This window comes from Lacerta agilis, chromosome 1 (genome assembly GCF_009819535.1).
Source record: "Lacerta agilis isolate rLacAgi1 chromosome 1, rLacAgi1.pri, whole genome shotgun sequence".
Classification (NCBI taxonomy): Eukaryota; Metazoa; Chordata; class Lepidosauria; order Squamata; family Lacertidae; genus Lacerta; species Lacerta agilis.
In genome coordinates, this window is record NC_046312.1 from 47,956,968 (window position 1) to 47,984,338 (window position 27,371).

The 27,371-nt window shown below is 44.7% G+C and overlaps 1 protein-coding gene across 3 annotated transcripts in view; it reads right to left on the reverse strand.

Moving 5' to 3' along the window:
* The window catches only part of NR1H3 (nuclear receptor subfamily 1 group H member 3), a 30,928-nt gene extending 7,258 nt beyond the window's left edge, over positions 1 to 23,670 (reverse strand). The window contains exons 1-5 of one of the 3 annotated variants that reach the window (XM_033148513.1): positions 23,491 to 23,670; positions 6,406 to 6,501; positions 3,278 to 3,506; positions 1,422 to 1,688; positions 380 to 588 (exon numbers count right to left, since the gene is read on the reverse strand). In XM_033148513.1, the coding sequence (XP_033004404.1) occupies positions 380 to 588; positions 1,422 to 1,688; positions 3,278 to 3,419 (618 nt within the window). In that variant the 5' untranslated portion in view covers positions 3,420 to 3,506; positions 6,406 to 6,501; positions 23,491 to 23,670. Of the gene's footprint in view, positions 1 to 379; positions 589 to 1,421; positions 1,689 to 3,277; positions 3,507 to 6,405; positions 6,502 to 7,688; positions 8,181 to 23,490 lie in introns of those variants that run through there. The other 2 variants (XM_033148494.1, XM_033148505.1) reach the window with 2 other exon arrangements.
* Between the last annotated feature and the right edge of the window lie 3,701 nt (positions 23,671 to 27,371).

The window sequence follows — 27,371 nt, forward strand, 5'->3', positions numbered from 1 at the left end:
GAAGTCCGTTCGACTTCCGAAATGTTCGACTTCCAAAGCGTGGCTTCTGATTGGCTGCAGGAAGCTCCTGCAGCCAATCAGAAGCCATGGAAGTCCCGTCGGATGTTCAGCTTCCAAAAGAATGCTCAAAAACCAGAACACTCACTTCCAGTTTTCGGAAGCCGGAATGTTCGACTCCCAAGGTGTTTGGGAGCCAAAGTACAACTATATCAGAAAATGACACCATCCCAGTTGAGTATGGGATATAACCCCCACCACACCCCTACATAAAATTTGATGAACATGCCAACTTAAGTTATTCAAAGGGGAGCTTTACTGAAGGTAGACGATGTCTGTTTTCCCCCTCTAGTTTAGAGCCCCACCTAAACTGTGCTTTTACCGTCACTTTGAGCCTGTCTGTGAAGGAGCGCTGATTACACTGCTGCTGAGCTGCCACAAGCTTTTCTATCATGTCAAGCTGCTCCGGTGTCATTTTAGGAGGGGTGTTCGGGGGGGATAATGAGCTCTGGCGCACAACTACCATCCGAGACTGATCGTCTTCCTGCTTCTTAAGCTTCTTCAGCTGGATTTGTTCTTCAGAGAGAACACCTTAAAATACAGCACAGAAAGAAAGCAGTGAGGCGACAGCTGGTTACACGAAGTGCGCAATCACTAAATTAGTGAAAGCTTTGGACACCTACGCAATGGGTAGCCGTGTTGGTCTGCCATAGTCGAAACAAAATAGGAAATTCTTTCCAGTAGCACCTTAGAGACCAACTGAGTTTGTTCTTGATATGAGCTTTCGTGTGCACACGAAAGCTCATACCAAGAACAAACTCAGTTGGTCTCTAAGGTGCTACTGGAAAGAATTTCCTATTTTGTTTCAACATTTATTGTTTCCTAGACTTGGGGTTGTCATCCACCTCATCAGGGCAAAAATCAGGTCTCCTGAGACTTTCTGCTCTCCGCACCCCCCCTTTTAAATACAACTTTCTAGATCTCATGGCTGTGAAAGATTCCCCCCATTGTGTATGTACAGCTGCCTAAAGGCATTAAAAGGCTATCCTTATTGTGCCCTTCCTAAATCTATCCCTCTTCATATTTCCTTACATTTACCTGCTCATCCCCTCACCCTTCTTGAGATTGCCCATCTTTCAACTTGCCTAATATACCTAACTTAGTCCTGTTTGTTTTAATGAGTCTCGTGAGTCAAACTTAGTTGAATACCACCCTCTGAACTCAGTGAAAATTGGAATACTGTATTATATTTTCAACTTAAGCATATATTATTATACATATTTACACCTTTTATGAGCATACACTGGATTCTATTAACAAATAGTCACTGAATTTTTTTATGCATAAGATGGAATATTGCAATAAGGAGCACCTTATTGCTCCTACACATTCTCTGCCCTCATATCCCTGCTCTTGTCACCTACATTGCTCTCGCATGCCTGCCTCGTGGCATTTGCGCAACCGGCACTCCTGACACTTCCGCCGCATGTACATGTCCATCTCACACCTGCCGCCGTTCTTGCAAACATACTGGGCACCCTTGATGACGCTGCGTCGGAAAAAGCCCTTGCAGCCCTCGCAGCTGAGGACATTGTAGTGGAAGCCTGAGGCCTTGTCCCCACACACTCTGCACACCTCATTGCCAAGCATCTTGGGGGCTGGCCCCTTCTTCCGTTTCAGAGGGGGGGTTTCTGTAAACACAGAGAAGGATGAAAGGGGTGGGGAAAGAGAGGCTGTAAGATTACATCCAGAAAACAAAGGAAGACCATGCCTCGTAAGGTAAATTACAGCAGTCCTTCCTCACAAAAGTCTGAGCACAGAGAAACCTCAAACTTCACATCTCAGTCCAATAAAAGCACGTAAGGGCCTAGGCCGAAAAAGGGTGCAGATTCCTACTCCTCTAGTTTAGCAAAGTCTTTCTCACACAGTTCCAGAGCCATAGGGTTACACTAATATTTCTCAGAGTCAATTCAAACAATAAAACATAACAATTAAAAAGGATGTGTAATACCTCCACGAACGTCCACCTCATCTAACATCCATTCCAGCGAACGTCTGCGGCAAACCCTGAAGTACCGGAATGGGTTACTTCCGGGTTTGCCGCTCATGCATGCGCAGAAGCGCTAAATCATGCTTCGCACATGCACAGAAGCACAAACCGCTTTGCACACTTTGCCCTGCGTCCTTTTCGGCTAGCGGCCGGGGCTCCGGAATCCCGGTCGCAAAACAAGGTACAATTGTATAAGCATGCAAACAAACCCTGTGACAAGAAGCGTCCCGAACTTCCTCTTTCAGGAATAAAGGACTTGCCAGAAACTGACAGTTAATACCATACGGTCTTAGGACTCTGGGGGTCCCCAAGCTAAGTGTGGAGTGTGAGGAAGGGCAAAATACGTTGGAATTTTAGACTAACTACACTTTAAAAGGTTTGCTCTCCTAACATGGTTCAGAGTTTCTTTCAGTAGGCCAGTCACCAGAGGGCAGCATTGTTCCTTCCTCCTTAGCTGAAGTCAGCTATAGCTTTTCCTCCCTAGCTGAAGTTAGCTATAGCTTTTATGATTGGTTGAGAAATACATTGGGTGGGATTCACCTAAGGAATCCTGTCAGCAGAAGCCCTGAGCAAGGACTTCTGTTTGCATAACATATCCCACCACCTTCCTGCCCTGTCTGCCCCGAAATTGGCTGGGAATGGGGTCGGGAGAATCCCCAGAAGAGTGTGTGAGGGAAGGAGACAAGGGCTTGTTCCATCTAAGAAGCTGAAATGTTTGTGCAGATGAAACACTCGTAATAGTGTAGCGTTGACTCCCACCCATTGCTTCCTATGCTGCACACATTTTTTTGTTGTTGTTCCTCTGGGCAAAGAGTTTATGCAGGCTTTTGAAACAACAAAAAAGAAGTAAATGGGGAACGAGCATGTCTCCAGCTTCCCTCTTTTTCTGCCTCCCACACAGTTCCCCATCACTTTCTCAAACCTAGACACAAAGAGTGCATTGACTCAAGAGTAGGCCCTATTCACAGCTAAACTTTTCTCTCCATCATTTACTTCCTGCAGGTAGTTGTGCACTTAAACAAAAATTGTGAGGAAGCATTTAAAGAAATGACACACACACACACACACACACACACACACACACTTTCAATCTGAGGTGGTACAGTGCAGATTAATTCCACTACAGTACTTCCGTCTGTCACCTTGTTTGGTGTAATATATAAATTTCCAAGTTTAAACTCTGCTCAAAACATTTGCGCTGAGTGGCTGAAACAAGGGTCTGGGTCTCACCTATGTGCTCAGGTGGAATCTCTGAACCATGGAAAAGTGCAAATCCTTTCTCCTCCATGCCAAAAGCACATGCCTTCTTCCCATGATTCTGTGCCACGAGCTGTGTGGGACCCATGATGGTTGCCCTTGTGGGGCTCCTCATGTCCTTCTTGTCTCTAAAGCATGATTATAGCGAAGCTTAAGACACGTGAATCCATTGTTACAATAGCCTCACAAAATGGAGAAGGCCCTGGAGGAAACTGGAAGCAGAAGAAAAGAAAAACACAATTACCAGAGATACCAGCCAGACATTTTTACACTATTCCTGTGCAACAGTACCAGCCAAGACTGCCACCCACTCTAATAGCTGTTCCTTCACAATTGCCACCATCCCCCTTTCAAAGAGGAGGCATCTGATTTAAAAGGTGATTTGCCTCCTTTGACATCTGATTTCTCAAACTACTTTTTTGTTCTGTTCAGTTTGATTATTTTACATATTATTGAGTGGCATAATTTATATTCCACTTTCCACTAGAAATATAGCACTCAAGGCAGCTAACAATAAATTCTCTTTAAAAAAAACAACAAAACTAGAACAATTATAAACTGGTCAGAACAAAAAGAGACACTAAAGCAGGTGATTAAAACAGTGTAAATCAATGCTGCTAATAAAAAGACCATCCAAGGAGGGCAAATTTAACCAGATGGTAAACCAGTGAAAAAGCAAAGGGGTCAGGCAAGCTTCCTGTGTATGACAATTTCATTTTCATGGAGGCTTCTGAAACGGCAAGTAAGGTGAATAACTGAAGAACAGAGTTTGTTAGACAAAGATTGCAAAATGTCTTATATCCCTGCAAAGTAATTAAAATAGGCCTTGATGAGCACAGGATGTTAAATAAAACCATTGTTTCTAGTCCAGTTCTGTCCAGTGAAGCAAACTGGCCTTCTGGTCAAGAGGCACTGACCCCTGCATGCTTGCTTCAGAGATCCAATGTGAAAAGTATTTTGTGGATCATTTAACCAAAATGTCCCTGTTTTAAAGAAAAGCCTCCCATATTGTAAAAGTATTATTATTATTATTATTATTATTATTATTATTATTATTATTACAGTCAAACCTCAGAACTCAAGTGGCTCCGTTGCCGAACGTTTCAGTTCCCGAACTCTGAAAACTGGAAGTAGGTGTTCCGGTTTTCAAACATTCCTCGGAACTCGAACATTTCGGAACTCAAATGGTCTTCCGGAACGGATTACATTAGAGTTCCGAGGTTTGACTGTATTATATTCAGTGCTATTTTTCTAGAAAAAGAGATGCCAGGCCATACCATGAATGCCTCCCTCGTTCTCTTAGAATTCCAGCTGGAAAAAAGCCCCGATTATATTTATTTGTATTCCTACACAAATTAAAACACAGGGGGGAAATCCAAAAAGCTAAAAACATATAAAAGATAATGGTTTAAAAGTACCGGTAATTAAACTCTAATAGAATTAAAACAATATTAATAAAACCAGGATGGCACTATTAAAGCTCTTCCCTTTAAAAACTGTCAGTTTTCTTCCCCAAACAGTTTTTGATTTGAGTTTCTACTGAAATTAGGATGCATTTTAATGTTGTATCTTAATCTTGTTTTTAAGTTGTATTTTAATCAATTGTTTTTACACCTAGTGTTAGCCGTCCTGAGCCCGGTCTTGGCTGGGGAGGGCAGGATATAAATAAAATTTATTATTATTATTATTATTATTAGTAGTAGTAGTAGTAGTAGTTCCCAAAGTGCTGTTGGAATAAAATATAGATACTAGATATATTAAAATAGAGAAAGGTTTTAATTTCTGCACCTAAAAATCTGAACCACATAATTTGGTCTTCTGCTGGCATCAGCACAGAAATTAAGCAACTTTGGGGCCAACTAATATGTTCCAGTAAACACGGAGGAGGGCCAGACAAGTGGAGCCAAAGAGAAGGGCAAAGATGCTTGCCTAGTGAGATTTCAAAACTGACATGTCATCAATCAACCAAGGAGGCCAACTCAAACAGTCAAAGAGAAACTCACTGCTAAATGGTCATTTTAACCCACAAGAGCAGTTTTTGGCAGCAGGAGGGCTTCAAGTCCTTGATTGACTTGGGTAGCCAGATAAGGCACCATTGGGAAAGAGATGTAAAAAGTCTCTGAGGCTGTAGATATTCCACTGCATTTTCACAGCCCCGAACACAGGCTGAAAGAGGGATTCTTGCCCAAATGAAGTGGTTAGCCTGGCTTATGGCAGCCGATCCGACATTTCTGACCTCCATTTTAAAAGTGTCCAAATTCCACTTTGAGTGCTAACAAATCTAGCTGGTCTTATTTGGTTTATTTCCCTGTCTGTAAGCCAGTCCAGTCTGATTCACTTTCCTGCCTAGTTCATAGCTGTTCAATCAACCTTAAATGCCTGTCAATACTTTGGAGCGAAAATGGCCAGACTTCCTCTGTGAGAGGTAAATTAAAATTCTTTCCTTCCTGGTCCCTTCTACTGATCTAAACACCTGAGAGGATCTGCACAATTCTATATGTCTGAAGAGCTGACTAAGAAGCATCTGCAGCCTTCTTTTTTTAAAAAAAGAAGAAGAAGAGTTTGGATTTGATATCCCGCTTTAACACTACGCGAAGGAGTCTCAAAGCGGCTAACGTTCTCCTTTCCCTTCCTCCCCCACAACAAACACTCTGTGAGGTGAGTGGGGCTGAGAGACTTCAGAGAAGTGTGACTAGCCCAAGGTCACCCAGCAGCTGCATGTGGAGGAGTGGAGACGCGAACCCGGTTCTCCAGATTATGAGTCTACCGCTCTTAACCACTACACCACACTGGCTCTCCATCTGCAGCCTTCTTAAAGGATACACCAGGTCTGTGATTGGTCTAACCTAGAAGTGTCTTTTTGCTGCTGCAGAGGAAACTGGCTACAGTTTCAAGGAACTTGTTGCTAAGAAGTTATGTACAGCCAGTGCTTTTTTTTTTAGGAGGTACTCAAGTGTACGCTGTACCGGGACCTCTTTTTTTCATCGTTAAAAAGTGTGACACTTACTGTAACAACTTCATGGTGAGTACTGGCACCTAGAAAAAAATAACTGGGTACAGTACTGAATTTTTTTTTTCAAAATGCTGCATTCTCATTTTACCTTTGTGGATCCACAAGCAGTTGCAGTTTGTTGATGCGTATCTAGGGTTGCCAGCCCCAAATTTCCAAAATTTGGAGTGCTCCGCAGCTGTCGTATCTGAAACAAAAGGTATTTGTTATTTCAATTGGAAGGCACTGTCGTGAAATAAGAAGGGGGAAAAATCAAGTGTTACTTAGCACCCCACATCCCATGTTCCATGCACTTGTAGTAGCATGACACTTCTTCAGTGCAGAGATGTGTGGCATGGTGCTGGCAGATCTAATGTGCAGCCTGACAGTGAGGCCGTGATGCGCAATAGACAAATGCAAAACCTGCACAATGTTCTTGCTGGTTCAGAAACAGAGTACACAGAAAATCCAGCTCACAGAGATGGGAAGGCAATGCAAAAATAATAATGTATTGCTGTATTGCTGGAGCAGCTTTGCTTAACCTGGTGGCCTTCAGATGTTTTGGACTATAACTCCCACCAGTCCTAGTCAGCACAGCCATGGAGGTTGGGGCTGATGGGAATTGTAGTCCAAAATGACTGGAGGGTACCAGGTTGTGTAAGGTTGTTCTTGAGCTATAGAATCCATGTTAGAGACCCCTTTTCATATTTTTATCTGTAAAACAATGACCAGAGTTAGACTAGTCCAACATACACTGAAAATGAAAATATACAATTAATTTTAAAATTTAAAGCATTTAGCAACAGAGACCAATGCCTAACTAAAATGTTTTACTGTTTACTTTGCCTGAAATCTGCAATTCTCAGAGTCAAATCAAATGAACAGAAAGGATTTGTTTTGCTATTTTAGGCAGGCCACTAATGGGTTTAAAATCAGCACATCTGGATATAGAACAGCCCTTAAGTATGATTCTTTTATTCTAAATTATCAATAACTTTGACAACGACAACAGCATACACCCTATTGTAGGGGTCAAAAAGCTTGCAGAAGATTCAAACCATTTTCATCTAATCAATATCTAACTGCCCAACCAGGACAAATCAGGATCTCTCAAGTCTCTCACTTGGGCGCAGATCTCAGATGGCAGCAGTTGGCTCATCCTACAGGAGAGTTGCCAGGTCCTACCAAGAGATGCAACGTGTCACACTGAGAGCAATAGAATAAGAATATGCAACACTAATGCTTCCCACCCTGCTGTTGAGAATTCCACCAGCTTTTTGCTAAAATATATTATTGGAATCCAGTTAAAATATGTAGAGCTCTATGTACATTTGCAGCAATCAGATTTAATTTAATTACATTTACTGCAGTTCAGTACTGTTGCATTAAGAGTACCTGTAAACTGGAAAGTTGGTGACCACTGCCTTGCCAAGTTGTTGACAGTGCCAGCCCCAGAGGCAAAATGTACAGAATGTTAGGAAGCCTTCCTCTCAAAAGCGCAACTAGAATGAAAAGCATAGCCCCATGGGGAAGTAAATGTAGGTGAAAGGCTGAGGGAAGCATATATCCCTTGGTCTGTGGTCACATTTGTGTCTCAGCTCAGGCGCCAAGTACTTCCAAGTTATGTTGGCACCAGCCCCAACCCCTCCTAGATACAGCGGAACAACTCAGAGAGCAAAAGTCCTAAGTACAGCAAATTTTGTTGCTTCAGGCACATGGTGCTACCAAAACAACCCAATATGTTTCATCCTGTGGCCACCATCCACAACCCTAGCCACAAAATGACTCCTCTTCCCTTCAGAGAAAAGGTTATGTTCGCGAGTGGCTAACTTGTGGCTCCTCAAATGTTGCTGGACTACAGCTCCCATCATGCTTGACCATGGTCCATGCTAGCTGGGGGTGAACAGAGTTGGATCTATTCCTTCATTATTTATTTTCAATATAGACTTGGGGTTTGTTCTCATAGCTAATTCTCTTAAGGACCAAATGACAAGTCAACAAGCAGCCGTATATAATCTCTCCTCTGATGTTTTGTTTTAACTGAAAGAGATCTACAGGAGACTACAGTTTTGAGCAGAGCATCAGCTTTGTTTGTTGGGTTTATTGTTGATGACTTCTGTTTGCAGTTATGTGATTTTTTATATGTTGTTAAGCCACCTTGAGCATGGTTTTAACTTTGGAAAGGTGGCATACAAATAAAATGATTGATTGAGAAGCTGTTCATTCCCTTTGGGGCTGTTCCCCATGCCATAAATTTGCCTCCCAGCTGCTTTACATCACACAGGTGAAAAAGAACAGGCCCCCATTTGTTCCCCACCGCCATAAGGAGAAAAACAGCTTATGTTGGGCTTCCCTGACTGGGAAAAAAATAGCACAAAGGAGAAAAGTAAATAGCTCCCATGTCTCTTTTTGTTGTGCAGGACAGTCTCCCACCTGTCCTTCATTTTTAAAAGCTGCTTTTCAACTTTAGAGAAAACTGTCAGGGAGAAAAGTAAAATGCAATGGAGTTTGTGCAATTTTGCCCTGGATTTTGCCTTTCCCCATAGAAAATCTCCCCACAGGCTAGTTTTGTCTCAGCCAACATTCCTCTTCCTGCACTTCATTCCTCTGCTCCTGCTGGTCTCAGAATCTCTTGTACTGATGGAAGCAATCCTAACAGGACTGTAAGACAGGACAAGCCAAAGGCATTTTGCGGCCTAATGCAAAGAACAAGATGGCTTCCCCCTCCACTCCATGTACCAAAGCCAACTGTGAATGAACTGCTTATTTCAACACTGCCAATGAGACAATGGTCCCCCACTGCAACTGAGAGCATGATATGGTCTTCAAACAGTTTTGGATGATATATCAATATATTGCCCATCCATAGTAATTACTGAAATGCTACTGGCAGAGGCGAATGCTAATGGAGGAAAATATGAGGTTAAGGATGCATAGCAGAAGACATAGTCACAAACATTTTCATTTTGCTCTGGACAATTTCTCTTATTTTTATGCCACCCAGCAAAAATTTTCACAAGCTTCCTAAAAGACTTCCTCACTTCCTCTTGAGGATCTACCATAGGGAAGCTAAATGTTCTCACACGGCTCTCTGTCAATTTGTTCCTCTTGATCTCTCCCCTTTTTTCCTCAAAACTTTTTTGGAACTGTTCTAATCCACCACCCTCAAACTATTCAGAAGTAACAATGTACTACTTTTAAATATTTGTGACCCAAACTTGCGGTGGTAGAATACTGGGGAGAGAAGTTAACTCTGGAGACACTATGATTCTATGAATCTCCCAAACATCCTCTGTATAGCATGCAAAGCTGGAGCAGAGGCTGTTTCTGAATCCCCTAGCTTGAAAGGGTTCCCCATCCCAACAGACTCAGGACAAATTATAAAAAGTCTTTAACAAGTATTCAGTAGAAAAAGATCCTGGCCCCATTGAAATCATAGTGCATTCCATGCAGGGATTATTTTTCACGTGTTGCACTATTAATTGCTTTATCTCTCAAAACTTAAAGCTTTGCTTCATTTCTAATTCAAAATTCAGCAACATATTATTATTATTATTATTATTATTATTACACTCACACTCTCTCTCACATACACACACGCACACACACACATATTTTTTATTACATTTTCTGTTTTACAATTTAAAATACTCATTTAAACATCCTTAAAATATCAATGACTCCCCTTCTTCTCTTTCCATGGTTCATTTTGCATATCTTAAATCCCTGCATATTCTACATAAACCAAACCATTCAGTATTGCATTATTACATCCATCAAAACTTATTTACACTGTTGAATTTATCTTAATGCTACCAATGTTTTCAAGTGTACACAATTTCCCCCCATATATTCAATAAACATTTTCCAATCTTCCCTAAACGTACATGTTTTTCTTGTTCTCTTATTCTGCATGTTAGATCTGCAAGCTGTGCACATCCCGTCAGCTTAAGTTGCCGTTCTTCTTTGGTTGGGACCTCGCTCCTTTTCCATTTTGGGGCTAACAAAACACAGGCCGCAGTAGTGGCATACATAAATAACCTTGTTTTGACACCTGGGAATTTCAGTATGAATTATCCCCAACAGAAACAATTCTGGGTTTTGGGGGGAAGTACTTTGGGCCACCTCATGAGAAGAGAAGACTCCCTGGAAAAGACCCTGATGTTGGGAAAGATGGAGGGCACAAGGAGAAGGGGACGACAGAGGATGAGATGGTTGGACAGTGTTCTCGAAGCAACTAGCATGAGTTTGGCCAAACTGCGGGAGGCAGTGGAGGATAGGGGTGCCTGGCGTGCTCTGGTCCATGGGGTCACGAAGAGTCGGACACGACTGAACGACTGAACAACAACTTTTAAAAGTATTATTACTATTTTTTAAAGGCTGCTCCCATGCTATGGCCTCGCGACACGTTAGCCTTATTCACATTTTTAATAAAACAGTACCGTTAGGGGTGATGTCCTATGCACATGGAACAGACACTGCACAGATGCTGCTCTACTGCTCTTCACAGCTTTTTGCAGCAAGGAATGCATGTGCAGCAGCTCACACAGAAGGGGCCATTTTCTCCTCACCACTGCAAATACCTGCCACTTGGAAGCAGCCGCCACCCGTGGGAGACATTTAAAGTTGATCCCACAAGGCAGCTACTTCTTAAGAAATTCCTCGAAAATGTGACCTGTGTCTCTCAAGATGTTGCTGGGTGTCACCTCCAAGGATGATGGGAACTGTAGTCCAGCAACATCTTTAGGGCCTCTGGTTCCCTACCTAAGAGATGCAAAGCAAAATGGAAACATTTTAGTAGCCAACCCCTTGATAAGAGGGTTTCTACTTGACACACACCAAGATTTTAATAGAAACCAAATCATTTCCTGCAAGAGCTGTCACTGGATAAACACAAGGAATCCTATTTAAAGAAAGGAAGTTTCAAGATTACAGATAATTTCAAGGGGGAAGTAGGAGTAAAGTTAGGAAGAACTGTACATGATTAAGAACATTTTTGTTCATTTCCTAACAGATACACAGTCGAACACTAAGCATATTTACTCAGAAGTAAATTTCACTTACAGTATTTCAGCTGTGCTTACCCACAATTGAGAGTACACAAAATTGCAGCCTTAACAGTAATCTTTCTTTAAAAAGCTAGGAAGTCTTCTCTAGGAATGACTGGGAAACATACTTCATAACACAGAGATGAGAACTAACAGCCAGATAGCTACCATACTCTATTCATTATATCCTGCTGCAGAAGGTTCCATTTGTGGCTTATTGCACAGCTAATTTTTTCACTTACACATTGCACATGCAACTGAAATAATTGCATGTATTATTATTATTTTATTTTGGAATTGCTAGTTTTAATAAAATGGGATTGTTTAGTTGAGATGTTTTTAAAGGTTTCCCATTGAGTTTTATTGTTGTATTTTATGCAAACAGCCTTGGGGCGATTTTTATTCTTGAAGAGAAGGAAGGAAGGAAGGAAGGAAGGAAGGAAGGAAGTTCTCCATTTACTCCTGCTTCCCCTTCCTATGTTGTTTCCCATGTTGAATTTTAGATTTTAAGTTCTGTGGGGCAAGGATCTTTCGGCTTGTACTTTGCAAACTGCTATGCAGATCTGAGGCCTATAAAAATAACAGCAGCAGCCAAGTTCCTTGCTAACTTCCATCAGGAAAGAAAGATTGAAGCAAATGTCAGTGCTATTCTTTCAGTTGTTTCACAGAACACAAAAGTCAACTTTCCCCTAGCTGAACATGACATGAGATTCACAGGAGCTGAAAGGCACCTTTTGACTGAAAACACTTTCCCCCCCCAGAGTAAAAGCAATCCTCATCCCACACCTTCCAGTAAAAGGAGATAAGCCCGTTTTACAGCAGAAATCCAGAACCAACATTTAGTTCTTTTCACCTCATCCTTAAACAAAAACCTGCTGCTTGTGACTCTTTCAATCAATGGGTCACCTCCTCTTCTGCCCCTCACTGCATATGTGTCCTGGGCAGAAACTCAAAGGAGCTAAAAGAGAGGTGACAATTGGTAATTTTATAGTAGATAGATGCTGCATATATACTACTACACCTTCAAAGCACATTCATATCACATTTCCACCCTCAAAGAATTCTGGGAACTGGAGTTTACCTCTCACAAAGCTCCATGTCCCATCAACCCTTAATAAACTACAGTACAGTGCCCAGAATATTCTGAGGGAAATGTGTTTCGCAGGTGCTTTTAAGGTATTGGGTGTACACAGTCACAAGCAGATCCTAGAACAGACAGTATTTCCTCCCCTCTCTGCCTGCAGGATTTACTTAGTCCTCCAATGGACAGAAAGAGAGGGAAAAGAAGGGATTGTTCTTGTGGTAATCTTTCTGGCTGTTTCTCAAACAGGAATTCCCTGAATCCCAGCCAGTGCTTGTAGCGGATGGCTTACTTGCCTGCAGAGGCAAGGTGAGGCAACTGCCTCAGGCGGCAGGATCCATGGGAGCAACAGATCCCAATGCAGATCTTTCTTCCCTCCTTGTCCCTGATATAGACCTTCATTCACTGCTTCTTCCCTGGTGGGGAGGTGGGAGCTATTTTGTGATCCACCTCAGGAGCCAAAATGTGGCACAACCACAATTGCCAGCACTTGAGCTTGACTGCCTCTTATTTTGTTGCACAGGCTCCAACTGTAAGCTCATCTGAGGGCAAGATACTGGCTCCATCACCCAACTCCAGTCAACATTGTTATTCCTGACCTAAAGGGGTTTTAAAGTGCTTTTAATGTTTGTAAGACAGGGTCACATGCAACAGCAGAAGTGTTTTCCTGCGGTGTCACATGGGTCAGGAACAGCTGCACCTGTCAACAAAACTCTTCCTGCTCCACAACTACAAGAGACCCCTAGAAGGCCAGACATCCACAATCTTTAGCTGGCCAGACCCTTTAGACCTTCTCCCTGACACTGCAGGACCCCTATGTCCCCGCTCCATATTGCTTTCCCTCCACCTCTATGTGCCCTCTAAGTCTTCTGCTTCCACTGCCCTTAATATTGCAAAACCCCATACACCAGGGCCAGGGAACCTTCTTCAGCCCCAGAACCACACTCCCTTCTGGGGCCACATGACAGTACCAGGTGGGGGCACAGGCAAAAGAGGGTGGAGCAACTGAGGTAAATTTTACCTCTGTACAGAAAGCTAGTTTCAGTGAACACTAAGACGCATGCCTCTCTATCCTCCATCCAGGCAAGGAAGAGACATTATCAGGCTTCAAGGACACATTCCCACCAGTCAAAAACATTTAAGGAGAACTAAAAGCAGGGCCAGTAACCGGCATGTTATAAGAGAGGGGATTTGCAGGAGAGCAAGGGCCAGACAGGGAGACTTGGAGGGCCATATGTGGCCTCTGGGCCCGAGGTTCCCCACCCTTGCTAAATACCACCTCTCCCCCAACTCTTGTGTCCTTTTCTGTTATTTTCTTGCTGGGTTTAGGGGAACGCACTCTAGAAAACTGCCATAGGCTGGGCAGATTGTTTCTGGCTGGCTGGTCTGCAAGACTTGGATGCACCTGTGACAGAAGAATATATTTTAGGATGGGCAATTTTTAATCTTACATCCCCCCCCCAGTGTTTGTTTTCATCTGTACACATTTTATCTTGTTAAATCATTTTGAGACCTTTGCTTTTATAAAGTGACCAATGGATATAATAAATTATAATAATAACAACAATGTCTCTGCATGCATGTCACAGCTCCAGCAACATCTTGCAGGAAAGGGTTGTGGCACAGTGGTGCATGGATCAGCCCCAGTCACAGGCTTGTTGTGAGGCCTCTTCCTGGTTCTCCTGGCACAGTCTGGCAGGGGCTGCTGGCAGGAGAAGGAGATGTAGCCCAGCCACTTCAATCAACTATAATACAAAGCACAAGGACTTTAAGAGCTTGAAGCACAGGGCAGGAAAGTAGTACAATGTACGGCTCCTTGTTTATGGAAGATATACCTGTGAGGAGCTATTAATCATAGCTAACTCAAGCTTCCATATTCAAGGACAGCATACATCTGAATATTAGACATGGCGATAAAAGATCAAAAGAAGACTGCTGTCTTCATGTCTTGCTTGTGAGTTTTCCAGAGGCAGATAACTGGTTAGAAAGAAAATGCTGGACCTTATGGGTTTTTGGTTTAACCCAGCAAGACTCTTTTAACAGCTACCAAAATGGAGGAGAAAAGGCTTGCAGTAAAGACACCGTTTAAAAGCAGGGAACTATAAGCTTAAATCAGGTATAATCAGCTGCTGCAGAAAAAGCACTTCAATAAATTAACAAATGAGGATGTTGCTATTTTTATAAAAGCTCACCAGTTTAGTGTTTGTTTCAGTTTCAAAAATATCTTAAAATTAAGAGCCTTATGAAACATAACCACAACTGCAACTCTGGAAATTTAAGAATACCTTATTGTCAAATTAACTGTGTAACTTAAGTGTCTTCTGCGGACTGTTTCCATCTCCCTTTCTCTGCTCCACCCTTTGCTCCCACAGTTAGGATACAAGGGCTGCCTCTCCCACTCCAAAACCATGAAATACAAAGTCACAAATGCTCACACAGATGCATGTTTCCCTTCATCTGGTTGACAAAGCTCATTTGCTGCTTAGGTAGCTAAGGGGGCCCAGAGAGAGAAGAGGAGGGTCTGCACTTTTGAAAGTGAACTGTAGTAACCTTAGGTTCTTGGCTCAGCTCAGAGCCAGGTCCGACTCCACTATCAGCGCTGACCTTTGGACGGACAGCAGGAAATGCAATCATGACTTTGACAACTTTGTCAAGGGATTCAAACAGGAAAAATCACATTAGTGCTCTTCCCTTGAGAGAAAAGCAGGGGTGTGGGCTGGGACACCCAAGAATGGTCCCTACCTCCTCCCATCCTCCACAAAGCAGCTTGAGGCATGTTGACAAGGACAGCCAATAGTCGGGGAAATAATAAGTCAGGGAAAACGCCGGGCTGCGGAAAAAGCTAGAAGCAAGCCTCAACGCTGATCCATGTGAACTCAGCTGTTCTGCCATCAGTGCACTCTTGTACCATTTGCCCTGGGACAACCTGTAAATGTTAAAAACCTGCTGGATCAGGGCAAAGACCTCAATAGTCCTGCATTCTGCTCTTGCAATGGCTAACCAGATGTTGAGGGAAAGCCCACAAGCGGGTGCAAAAGCTCCAAACCCGAGAGGCATATATTTAATCTGGTCCTGGAGGCAGTTTAAACCTCCCCACCAAGGCCAGCACATGGGGAAATCCAGCAAGTGCTGCAATGGAGAATTCACCCACCACAGCCCTGGGCTGGCAAGAGAGGTTTAAACTCTTCCCTCAAGCCCAGCACAGTGATAGGGATGAGCGTGGGATGAGCGTATCTGTGTGTGAGAGAGAAAGACTGCATGTGAGTGAGTGAGGTCTTCCTGTGTGATGCGCTTATGTTCTTATACATGGGGACATGTGAGAGCTTAAATAGGGTGGAGGGCAGCCTGGGTGGGGATAGGGCTGTTGCCCACAAATATACGTCTATATAGGACTGCTTTGTGGGAGACTGGGTGTTTGCTACACTACGGTTCTGCTTGTAAATATTTATTGGATGAGGGTCCACTTGCAATGAATTGAGTAGAGTGGATGATTAATGATGTTGTGCAGGTGTGGGGGACCTCCAGTTCACAGATTTGGAGGTAGCAGTGGGGTCTGGCCCAAAGGGGCTTTGCGGGCATTGCCAGTTATGAGTGCCTCCAATCAGGTGGTTGCCGGGCAATTGGGAAGCACTGTGCAAAGGGCTTTGCAAGCCCTAAGCTTGGCGCTTGGGAAGTGCCTAGCATAGAGCTTGCAAAGCACATTGCACACCGTGTCCCAGTGCCACCCAGCTGATTGTTGGGTGTTTGGGAAGCACCACGCAAACTAACCTTTGTCAACCATGCCCTAGATGCTTCCAGGTTAGATTACTACAATACACTCTACATGGGGCTGCTCATTTGGTCTACTGACTGAACACTGAAGAGAGGGACATGGGGGGAAAAACTAGCCTGGCTGCTGAAGTCCATAAGAGAAGTTAGTGGAGGAGGTGGGGGGTGAAGGAACAAAAATATGAGAACTTTAAAAGTTCCATATTAGGTATAAGGAGAATGATGGCTAGAAAGTGGGAGAAGCCCATCTGTGAGCCAGGGAATGTGCATAGTCCTAATTGCCAGTGGCACAAGGCCAAATGTGAAGAAGAACTTTCTGCAGACTTTGCCCGGCCAAGTTGCGTTCCCTTCTCACAACATCTGACATCACAACAAACTGCCTGCTAGAAAACAGTCCCGCAAGTCAAGCTGAGTGTCCTTGGCTCCAAGCCAGCCAGTGACAGGGCTGCACTCAAGACACACCCACCAGACGAGAAACAAGAGCCTTGAATTTCTCCAGGATGGCTTCAATTACTTGGAGCGTTGCTCTGTTTCTCTCAATGCCCTGCCCTTCCTGATGTCTCGTGTATGATAAGGCTTTACCTACTTCATCCAGCAAGTTGCCACAGCAGGTTAAAACAACTTCTTTTATTTCCATAGCTCTGGTAGATCACCAGCCCTTGCTGGTGTAAAACACTGTTGCATTGCAGCAGCCATAGAAATGGGGAACCAGTAGCCCTCCAGATGTTGTTGGACTCCCAAGCCCCATCAGTCACAATCAGCAGGCCCAATGGTTAGGGATAATGGGAGCTGTTGCCTCAAAACATCTGGAAGGCCACAGGTTCCCCATCTCTAGTGTAATAAAATGGAAACTAAAATCAAATAACCACATCATTGTATTGCTTTCACAAAAGCTAGAAATAATATGTGCTAAGTTTTTCCTTTATGTCCTGCACACCTCATAACACTGAAAGCCGCATGTGGATGAAGGAAACATGAGAATAATAAACAATGGAAGGATATATCATCTCCTTCCACTTAAACTGGATAATTAAGACTTAAGAAGTGTCAAGTGCATCTTAATAAGATGAGACTCCCCTTTGAAATCTAGACCTGTGTGATCTGTCTGCTATGTGGGCTCTAGCAGAATCTACCCCCCCCCCCGTGCGCGGTTTCCCTCCCCTCCCCTTAAATGTCATCGTCGTTGTCCCCCCCCCCACACACACACACTTATTTTGGAGGTAGGCTCAAGCCCTTACCTCTGGACAAAGCCCTGAGTCAAATGATTTATTTTTAAATACTACGTTATTAAAATTACAGAATCAAAATATAGACAGGATGTACAAATAGAGAACCTGCTAATCTGACAGTGTCCAAGGATATAAAAGCCTGCATGTGTGGGGAGACGTATTCTTCATTATGAAGTGATCAGAAGCGTCTAACATGCGAGGAACAGCACACTTGAGTTGGGGGCTCATTCAAACATAAAAGACAGATGCAGTGCTGGGAGGATCCAGCAGGGGAGGTTTCAAGGCCTAGCAAGAGTATCTCCTCTCTTCCACAAGACATTACGTCAGTTGCTGACTAGGAGGATATATTTGGGAATGGGCCTTGCATATTAGTTATCTTGCTACAACTACTAGCTTTTCCTATGGAGGATGGACACTGGGGTCCTCAGCTGACTGCTTCATGCCGTCTGGACCAAGGAATAGAAACACACACACACAATTATTGGTCTGCCTAATTAGAATAGCCGCAATAGTCACACCAGTACAAAGACAGGATTAAACATAATCATCATCATTTTATTATACCCCTGTTCCACAGGGAGGGCACCACTACCCAGAAGGCCCTGGAGGGCCTTCTTCCTCCATGGGAGCCTGGAGGTGGCAAAAATGGAGCCAATAAAAGTGGAGGTGAGGGAGAAGGATGTGAACAAACTGAGTCCGGGCCTGTGCGTGTGGAGGATGAGTGTCACAGAACTGCTAGGCAATCAGAAAAGAAAATACCTGAATGATCTTCATATTGAAAGAAGAGTGGTTTGAAATGGCACCCTGCTGTTGTTTAAGAATTACAAGACACACCTACCCATTTCCAGCAGGAAAGGAGCAGTAATAACACCCAGGAGCAACAGGAAAGTTGGTGGAGAGATAGGAAGGCAGCTCAAAATCACAGGAGGACCCAAAGACAAAAACAGAGTAGTCCTGTTTTCAGGCATTCCTAACCCTGTGGCTACCTCTGTGCAGTAGGGATGGGAACCAGTGGCCTCCAGATGTTGCTGAACTACAGTTCCCACCATCCCTGGGGATGCTGGCTGGGGCTGACGGGAGTTGAAGTTCAGCAGGATTTGGAGGGCCATAGGTTCCCCATCCCCGCTGTATAGCAACATACTTTGCTAGATACTAAAAAGATTCAGAACGCAAGCCCCAACGCATATTTACCATATATACGTTATATATGTTGAATTGTATGTACAGATGCAAATTAAGATGTTGGGAGGCTGGAATGGCACTGTGCTTTGCAGCATGCTCAGGAGCATGTAAGCAAAGGTATTAAAACAGTTTGAGAAGAGGGGCAAGAGATTTGGGGCCCAGTAGGTTCAGCAGCCTCAGGCCATCTCCTAATGACATCTCTGATACAAGGTCAGCCACAGGGTTAGGAAAACCTGGAAGCAGGTTTTCAAGTCTAACGACAATTTTCAGCAAGGGCATAGCGGAAGTACACGGGAGGAGGGTTAACTCTCCTGCCTCTAGCTGCAACCCTCACAAACCAAAAAATTCCCACTGAGCAGCAATTAGGCTTAAAAAATAGCTCCCATTGGCACTAATGGAAACCTTTTTTAAAGTCTAATTACTGCACAGGCCAGATGGGGAAGCTCCCATAGGCCATATCCTGCTTGCAGACCAGCTGTTCTTACCCCTGTTGCATAAAGTACAGATCTGCCCAACATACGGATCTACTAAATGGAAGGGAGAATGACCTTAGGAAGGGCTGGATCAGACCAAAGGTCCATCTGGTCCAGGGTTCTAGCAGTGGTCAGCCTGATGCTTTTGAAAAGCAGACAAGTGTGATATGAAAGCAAAATCCCTTTCCCACTGTTTGTCACCAAATGGGCGTATTTTTTTTTTTAAGCCAGCTGAAACACAATCAAAATACAGTACAGGTTAAACAAAGAGCTGGAGATAAACCAAAATGTCTGTTTAAATAAAAAGGGGGTTGTCTGCTGGTGGAAGGTCACTAACAAGATAAATAGATAAGTGACACTTCCTCAGTAAGGAGTTCCAAAGTCTGGTTACAGCCCCTGAGGAGGCCTTTCTCAAATTCCCATCAAATGCACATCAGATAACCTAGTTTATGGAAGGAAACTAATTGCATACTGGAAATTTAGGTTTGCGCAACTAAAGTTGATTTAAAGTGCTCTGGTGCAACAAATCCACTTTAAGAACAACAGACTTTTGCAGTCAGTAAAATGAGGGGGAAATGCAAAGATGGGGAAATGCACTAAAAAGTGTAGGATTAATGGGAAGACATTTAATCACTCTGCAAGCAACTCAAAATGAATACTCAGTGAAGACCAGACATCGCCTAACATCAGTTTAAGTCTGGTGCAAGAAAATCAGGTAAGAGTGTGGGCACCACAATGTAAGAAGGCTATTAACAAGCTGAAACGTGTGCAGAGGGTGACCAAGATGATCAGATGTCTGGAAATCTAGCCTTATGAAGAACAGTTGAGGGAGTTGCGTATTTTGGGCCTGGAAAACAGGAGACTGAGAGGAGATATGAGAGCCATCTACAAATATCTAAAGTGCAGTCACATGGAGAATGGAGCAAGCTTGTTTTCTTCTGCTCCAGATGCTAGGACACAAACCAGTGGCTTCAAGTTACAAGGAAGGAGGTGGTGGACTCTCCTTCATTGGAGGTTTTAAAGCAGAGGTTGGATGGCCATCTGTCATGTATGATCCAGTTGAGATTCCTGCATTGTAGGGGGTTGGACTAGATTACCCTTGGGACCCCTTCCAACTCTACAATTCTATGATCCTCTGGATGCTGAATAAGCAGGTGGTTTCATGGAGCTCCAAGTGTCTAGGTTCATTCAGAGCACTGCTGCTTGTTCCACAGCTTGTTCAACTAGAGTCAGCTACCATAATGTACATGGAATTGATTTCGGTACACAGCACATGCCAAACAAAGGTTGGTCACCACTTAATGTAAGAAGAGAACCCTGCTGGATCAGACCAAAGGTCCAGAATCCTGCATCCCACAGTGGTCTAACAAATGTCTCTGGGAAACCCTGAAACAAATTATTGTTATTTGTTTTTTTCCAGAAAAGTGAAACTCAAAGTGACTTACAAAAATGAGTAATAAAACATGGATTGAAAACAACCTAAAGTGTGTGTGTGTGTGTGTGTGTGCATGTGTGTGTGTGTGATCCAGATGAATAACAATGTTTTTCCCAGGCCCGTTAAAACAGATAGTGATGGGGCCAGGCATACCTCCCTGAGGAAAGCATTCCATAAATGAGGAGCCACCACTGAGAAGTCCCATCCTCATGTTGCCACCCTTTTTACCTCCGACAGAAAAGAGCATGCAGGATCCAAATTGTTTCATGTGGGGAGAGGCAGTCCTTGAGGTATTGGGGTCCTGGGGCTATATAGGTCAAAACCAGCACTTTCACTTGATCCCAGAAACTGATTGGTAGCTGATACAGTTTTGACAAGATTTTGCTCAGATTGTCTTCCCCTGGTGAGAAACTTGACCACTGAATTCTGCACCAGCTGCCATTTCTGAACTGTCTTCAAAGGCAGCCCCGCTTATAACTCATTGCAGTAATCTAACCCGGACGTTACCAGGGCACAGATAACAAACATTAGGCTATGTCTGTCCAGTAGCCTTCCCCTACTGTTGCCCCCCCACTCAAAGAAACTGATATTCTAAGAAATACTGCCTCTGAAGATGAAATTTCCATTTAGCCATTATGGCTACTAGCCATTGTCCCCTATTTAAGCCTCCCAAATACAAAGACCAGGCCTCCAGCTAGCATCCACACATTGATAGCTGGTTAATATCTGCATCTTACAATCTTCCATATTTAACCTTGCCTCTCCGCTTAAATATTAATTTCTTCTCTGCCATTTCTTGGTGAGTAAAGTGCAACGCAATTACTGTACAACTCCAGGGAGATAGACAGATAAGGCCACCTACTGAGTTCACGACTGAGCAAAGAGTTCACGACTGGTTTCCCAGGCTGAAGCAGAAGCCGTGTGGTGCAGGTTTTGGTGGGTCCTGAGCAAAAGACCATCACCATGTATGGCAAGTTCTTAAAGAAATGGGAGTGCCTGATCACCTCATCCGTCTCCTGAGAAAGCTCTATGTGGGACAAGAAGCTACAGTTAGAACTGGATATGGAACAACTGATTGGTTCAAAATTGGGAAAGGAGTACGACAAGGCTGTATATTGTCTCCCTGCTTATTTAACTTATATGCAGAATTCATCATGCGAAAGGCTGGGCTGGATGAATCCCAAACCGGAATTAAGATTGCCGGAAAAAATATCAACAACCTCAGATAGGCTGATGACACAACCTTGATGGCAGAAAGTGGGGAGGAATTAAAGAACCTTTTAATGAGGGTGAAAGAGGAGAGCGCAAAATATGGTCTGAAGCTCAACATCAAAAAAACTAAGATCATGGTCACTGGTCCCATCACCTCCTGGCAAATAGAAGGGGAAGAAATGGAGGCAGTGAGAGATTTCACTTTCTTGGATTCCATGATCACTGTAGATGGTGACAACAGTCACGAAATTAAAAGACGCCTGCTTCTTGGGAGAAAAGCAATGACAAACCTAGACAGCATCTTAAAAAGCAAAGACATCACCTTGCCGACAAAGGTCCATATAGTTAAAGCTATGGTTTTCCCAGTAGTAATGTACGGAAGTGAGAGCTGGACCATAAAGAAGGCTGATTGCCGAAGAATTGATGCTTTTGAATTATGGTGCTGGAGGAGACTCTTGAGAGTCCCATGGACTGCAAGAAGATCAAACCTATCCATTCTTAAAGAAATTAGCCCTGAGTGCTCACTAGAAGGACATATCCTGAAGTTGAGGCTCCAGTACTTTGGCCACCTCATGAGAAGAGAAGACTCCCTAGAAAAGACCCTGATGTTGGGAAAGATGGAGGGCACAAGGAGAAGGGGACGACAGAGGATGAGATGGTTGGACAGTGTTCTCGAAGCTACTAACATGAGTTTGGCCAAACTGCGGGAGGCAGTGAAGGATAGGCGGGCCTGGCGTGCTCTGGTCCATGGGGTCACGAAGAGTCAGACATGACTGAACAACAAATTCCTGATGGGGCTTTTCACACAAACCTCCTAAAAACTCATATAGACAAGAAGCTGACTGCACAAAGGCACATCTCTCCAGGTCTTGTGAGCTCCCTAGTGTCAGAAGTGTCAAAGTTTTAAAATTGCAAATCGTGATGACTACTACGGTATATACTGTATAGGAAAACAGAAATCTGCCTGATGCTGAGACTGGACTACTGATCCATCTAGCTCAGTACTGTCAATATGCTACCGTAACTAGCAGCAACTCTCCAGGGTTTCAGACAGCGAGTCTCTCCCAGCCCTATGCCAGGACCTTCTGGATGCAAAGCAGCTGGCCGTTCTACAAGAAGACAAATACAAGGGAACAGACATCTTCCTGCACATGTCATGTGATAAGATGTTGCTGGATAAGTGTTTTCTCCAACACCCAATGTTCACCCAATGTTCACTCAGAAGAGCCACTGTGTTAAAAAAAAAAAAAAGGTTTACTCCCAGGTAAGTGCATGTATTTCCAACTGCAGTGTAAATCATACAGCAACTCAAAGGCATGTGTTTTGTACAATCACTAGTGCCAGCGTTCCATACACTCCTTTTAACCAATCTCCCTCCCTTTTTTAAATATACATCCAAAAATGGGGTATCCGAATGTGCACATTCATTTATCTCTTTCAAAGCCATTTTTTGAAAATGTTTCTTTCCGCAAATCGGACAAATAAAGCCGTTCTTTACTTGTGCTTCCGTAACACTGCAATCAAAAAGCAATCCGGGGAAAGAAAAGCACCAAGCGCCCTCTCTTATCGCCACGCATCTAGGCGCACGTGTGTACGCTGCCCGAGCGCCAACAGGTGGCTTGACGCCGGTTCCTCGAGTTTGGCGCCGCCACGAAGGGGAGCGCAGAGCGGCGGCGGGACGCCCCTCGGTGGGTGAAAATGCGCTCTCTCGAGCGGGCGCCACCAAACTCCCCGGTTGCCCAGGGCGATCGCGTAAAGAAAGAAGTTACCCGCGTCAGCAACAGCAGCTCCAGGCGCGCCGGCAGCCCCGGAAGGGGAGGCGACAGGGCAACCAGAAGCCCCCCTCTCGGGAGAAAGAGGGGCAGGTCGGGAGCAGGCAGCGAGTTCCGGCCCCCCAGGAAGGCCCACGGCAAGCGGGCGAGGGTGCGATCAGCGCCGAGCGCACGAAGCTCAGCGGCGCACTATTGACTTCGGGCTGGCGACAGCCGCTCCGCGCGAGTTGCTGTGATGTAATGTCAGCAAGAGCAGCAGCAGCAGCCTCCGAGTCACATGCCTGAACTTTCCCCAACTCCACCCCCTGGTGTTCCTTTCGCCCCCTCCGATTTCTACATCCTGGCGGCGTGGTGTGCTGCGCATGAGAACCCAAAAAAACAAGGGAAGAATCCCCTCCCTCCTTGTGCACGCCGAATGTTTTGCTTGGGAGTATCATTTGTTTGTTCCACGTTTTTATACCGCCCTTCGTCAGAAACATACCGGGGCGGTGTACAGAATATGTAACATAGGCATGATTATTTATGGGCATTTCGTTTTTCTTCCTTTTTTAAAGGATCCATCCTGTGCAACCCAAAGCCTTGCTACATTCCCCACAGGGCATGGGCGTACGCAGGGGGGGGGCAGCTGCCCCCCCCTAGAGGCAGAGTCCGGGGAGGGGAGAAATGGGAGGTAAGTGAGGCGGAGCAGGGGCTTGGTGCCTTCGCGCCTCCAGCGCCCCTCTGGAGGTGCTAGGACCCTGTTGCGCTCTGAGGGCTGAGCACACGAGCCAGGGAGGGGAGGACAGTACCCGCTCAGCCAGCCCAGCTGCCCGACCCCGTGCGCTTCTCGGGGCGCAGATCGCTGCGCCTCCGACAAAGCCGTCTTGAAGGCGGGGAGGGGCGAAGGGGATGTAGCTGGGACAGTGCCGCTGCCCGCCGGCTGGTGGCGAGGCGAGAGTGGAGGGTGCGGGAGCCTTTTCCTGGGAAGGAGGCTCTGCTGAACTCTGGAGATCGAAGGGGGGGGTCTTTTACTTCCGAGGAAGCACGCGCAGGAAAAGGGCTTGAGAACCACGTGGGCGCGCAGCCTGCGCGGCTGACCTGTGCCACTTGCGGGTGGACTGGGCCGGCGTACACCCGAGGAAACGTTCCTGGCGAGATCTGCACGTGAGAAAAGTTCTGGGATTGCAACCAGACGGGGGAGGGGGTCCTCCCCCCTAGTTTTGATCCTGGGTACGCCCCTGACACATGGTCTGCCTGTTAAAAAAAGTATCACGGGTCCAAAATGGTTTGGAGCCTGTTTTGGGACCGACACAGCACCCCTTGTCCCAAGCTTCGGTGTGGGACTATCCCACACCGATCCACTAGCCAGCTAAGCTGGCGTGTTTACGGATAAAGGCAGCTGACAGCCTCTGCTGTCAGTGACTCTGGGGCCCAGCAGACGAAATGCCACCCTGTACTTAAAGGAGTGGGGATATGGTGGCTCTCCAGATGCTGTTGCCTGCAGCTCCTCTTCTCCTCCACCATTGGCCATGTCGGCTGGGGCCTGTGGGACATGCAGCCCAACAACCTCTGGAAGGCTGCGGGTTTGCTGCTCAGTGCTCTTCCTAGACTGGCATTGTATAATAGGTTGCAAATAGCAGCGCACACAAAGCAAGCATCGGGACATAGGGAGCTGCCTTATTCTGAGCCGGAACATTGGGTCCCACTAGCCAGGGCCAGCCCACCCATGAGGCAAGGTAAGGCAACCGCCTCAGGTCTACAGGGGCGGCAGATCCTGCCTCCTAGGAATGCATGTGGCCCTCCAGATACTGTTGTACTCCAACTCCCATCAGCCCCAGCCAGCATGTCCAATGGTCAGGATGATGGGAGTTGTAGTCTAGCAACACACGGAGGGCCACAGATTCCCTATCCCTGCATTAAACCATGCCATCACTTATTTTAAATCACTTGATCTAAAACACCAAGGGGTGGGTGTGGGTGTGTAGGAATGCCCCCATGCTCTCCCTAAATGGCAACCCCCTGGAGAAGTATAGGAACGTAGGCAGAAAGATGCCCAAAGATGCTTCTGACCAACCATTTGACCCAAAGCAGGATTCTCTTAAATGTCACCTTCCACCTCTCAAGAGATCTGACTTTTGAAAAGAGACATTCAGTTCTTGGGCCTATAGCTCTTTGCTCTGGGCTACATGATGATCCACTCATCAGAGCATAGCTATGCTTAATAATAAATTAGACTTTTCAGAATTGTTGCCTTCCCCTTCTGCTTCACTCATGCCAAGGATAAATGAGAAAAATATAATGTGTGTGTGGCTGCAAAATTTAAACTATTTTGAAACATTACTGTTGACAAAATATTAGGTGAGGAGAGCCAATGTTGCTTCAGGCTGGAATGCCGTCCCCCTATGTCCTACTGAACTCAACTGGGCTTACTTCCGAGTAGACCTGCATTATTATTAACACCACTGCTGTGCGGTCCTCCTCTCACAACATGCTGCTTTAATCTTCATTGGATGTTCTCTCTGGGGAAAGATTTTGTCATGGGGCAATTCCCAGAGGGGTAGTAGCCGTGTTAGCATCTCACAGCAAAAACAACGGTCTTGTGGCGCCTTAAGAAGTGCATTGCGGCAATATGGGTTATGATTTCATAGACTACAGTCCATTTCATCAGATACTTGAAGCATTATCCTCAGTTGGGGAGCAGGGGGGGTTGTAAACACTCAAGGTCAAGGTTCTCATGTTAATTTACAATGTCCTTAATTAATAACTTGGGTCCAGGATATCTTAAGGACTGCCTGATCCCTGTTATTGCTGTCATATCTATCGTTGACATCTCTGTGGGAGTCTCTCTAATGGCCTTTGCAGGGTTCAGATGCACGGCTTGTAACTACCAGAAGCCATGCATTCGGTATGGTGGGACCTTTCCTGTAGAACTTCTCCCTGAGTGACATTAGAGAGGCCCCCTTGCTACTAGACTTCAGGTGCTTGACAAGGACTTTCATGTTTCAGCAGGCATTTTAAGGTAGCTTTCTGTTTGTAGGATGGATTTTAATTGTATTCTTTGTATGTCCCTTTTTAAACATTTTATGTACACCACTTAGAAATTATTAGTATCAAATGGTTTATAAATACTGTACCAGAATATCTATATTTATGGACTGTTTGCACATTGCTTGTCACAGTGAAGTCATTAGTTTTATGGAAATTACCTATAAATGAAGGGGCTCTTCCTTTTCATCACTTAGGGCTCTGGGAAGTGAATCGACATTGCACTCTCATTTTCCACCAGCAGGGGCTGGGAAAGACAGCTCGATTCCCACCTTTCAGTGATGGCAACAGGAGCACGAGCAGCTGTAATGAAGCGGGAGCAATAGTATGCAGCAGCCTTTGCCAACCTGGTGCCCTCCATATTTTCTAGCATCTATGAATAAAAGGGCAGAATACTAATAATACAACTAATACAACTAATAATAATGTTTTGGATGGCAACTCTCATCAATCAGTATGGCTGTGTTGACTGGAGCTGATGGGAGTCAGTCAAATTTTCAAGGATAATATTGTTTTAATAGTATTTTATGTTTTATTGTATTAGTGTATATTGTTGTACACTGCCTTGAAAGATGGTAAATAAACACAGTGGTACCTCGGGTTACAGACGCTTCAGGTTATAGACTCCGCTAACCCAGAAATAGTACGTCAGGTTAAGAATAGAAATCGCGCGGCAGCAGGAGGCCCCATTAGCTAAAGTGGTACCTCAGGTTAAGAACAGTTTCAGGTTAAGAATGGACCTCCAGAATGAATTAAGTTCTTAACCCAAGGTACCACTGTTGTACACAGACACAAGCATACATATATACCGGTATAAGCAATTTCACATTTGAGTTTTTTAAAGAACTCCTGGC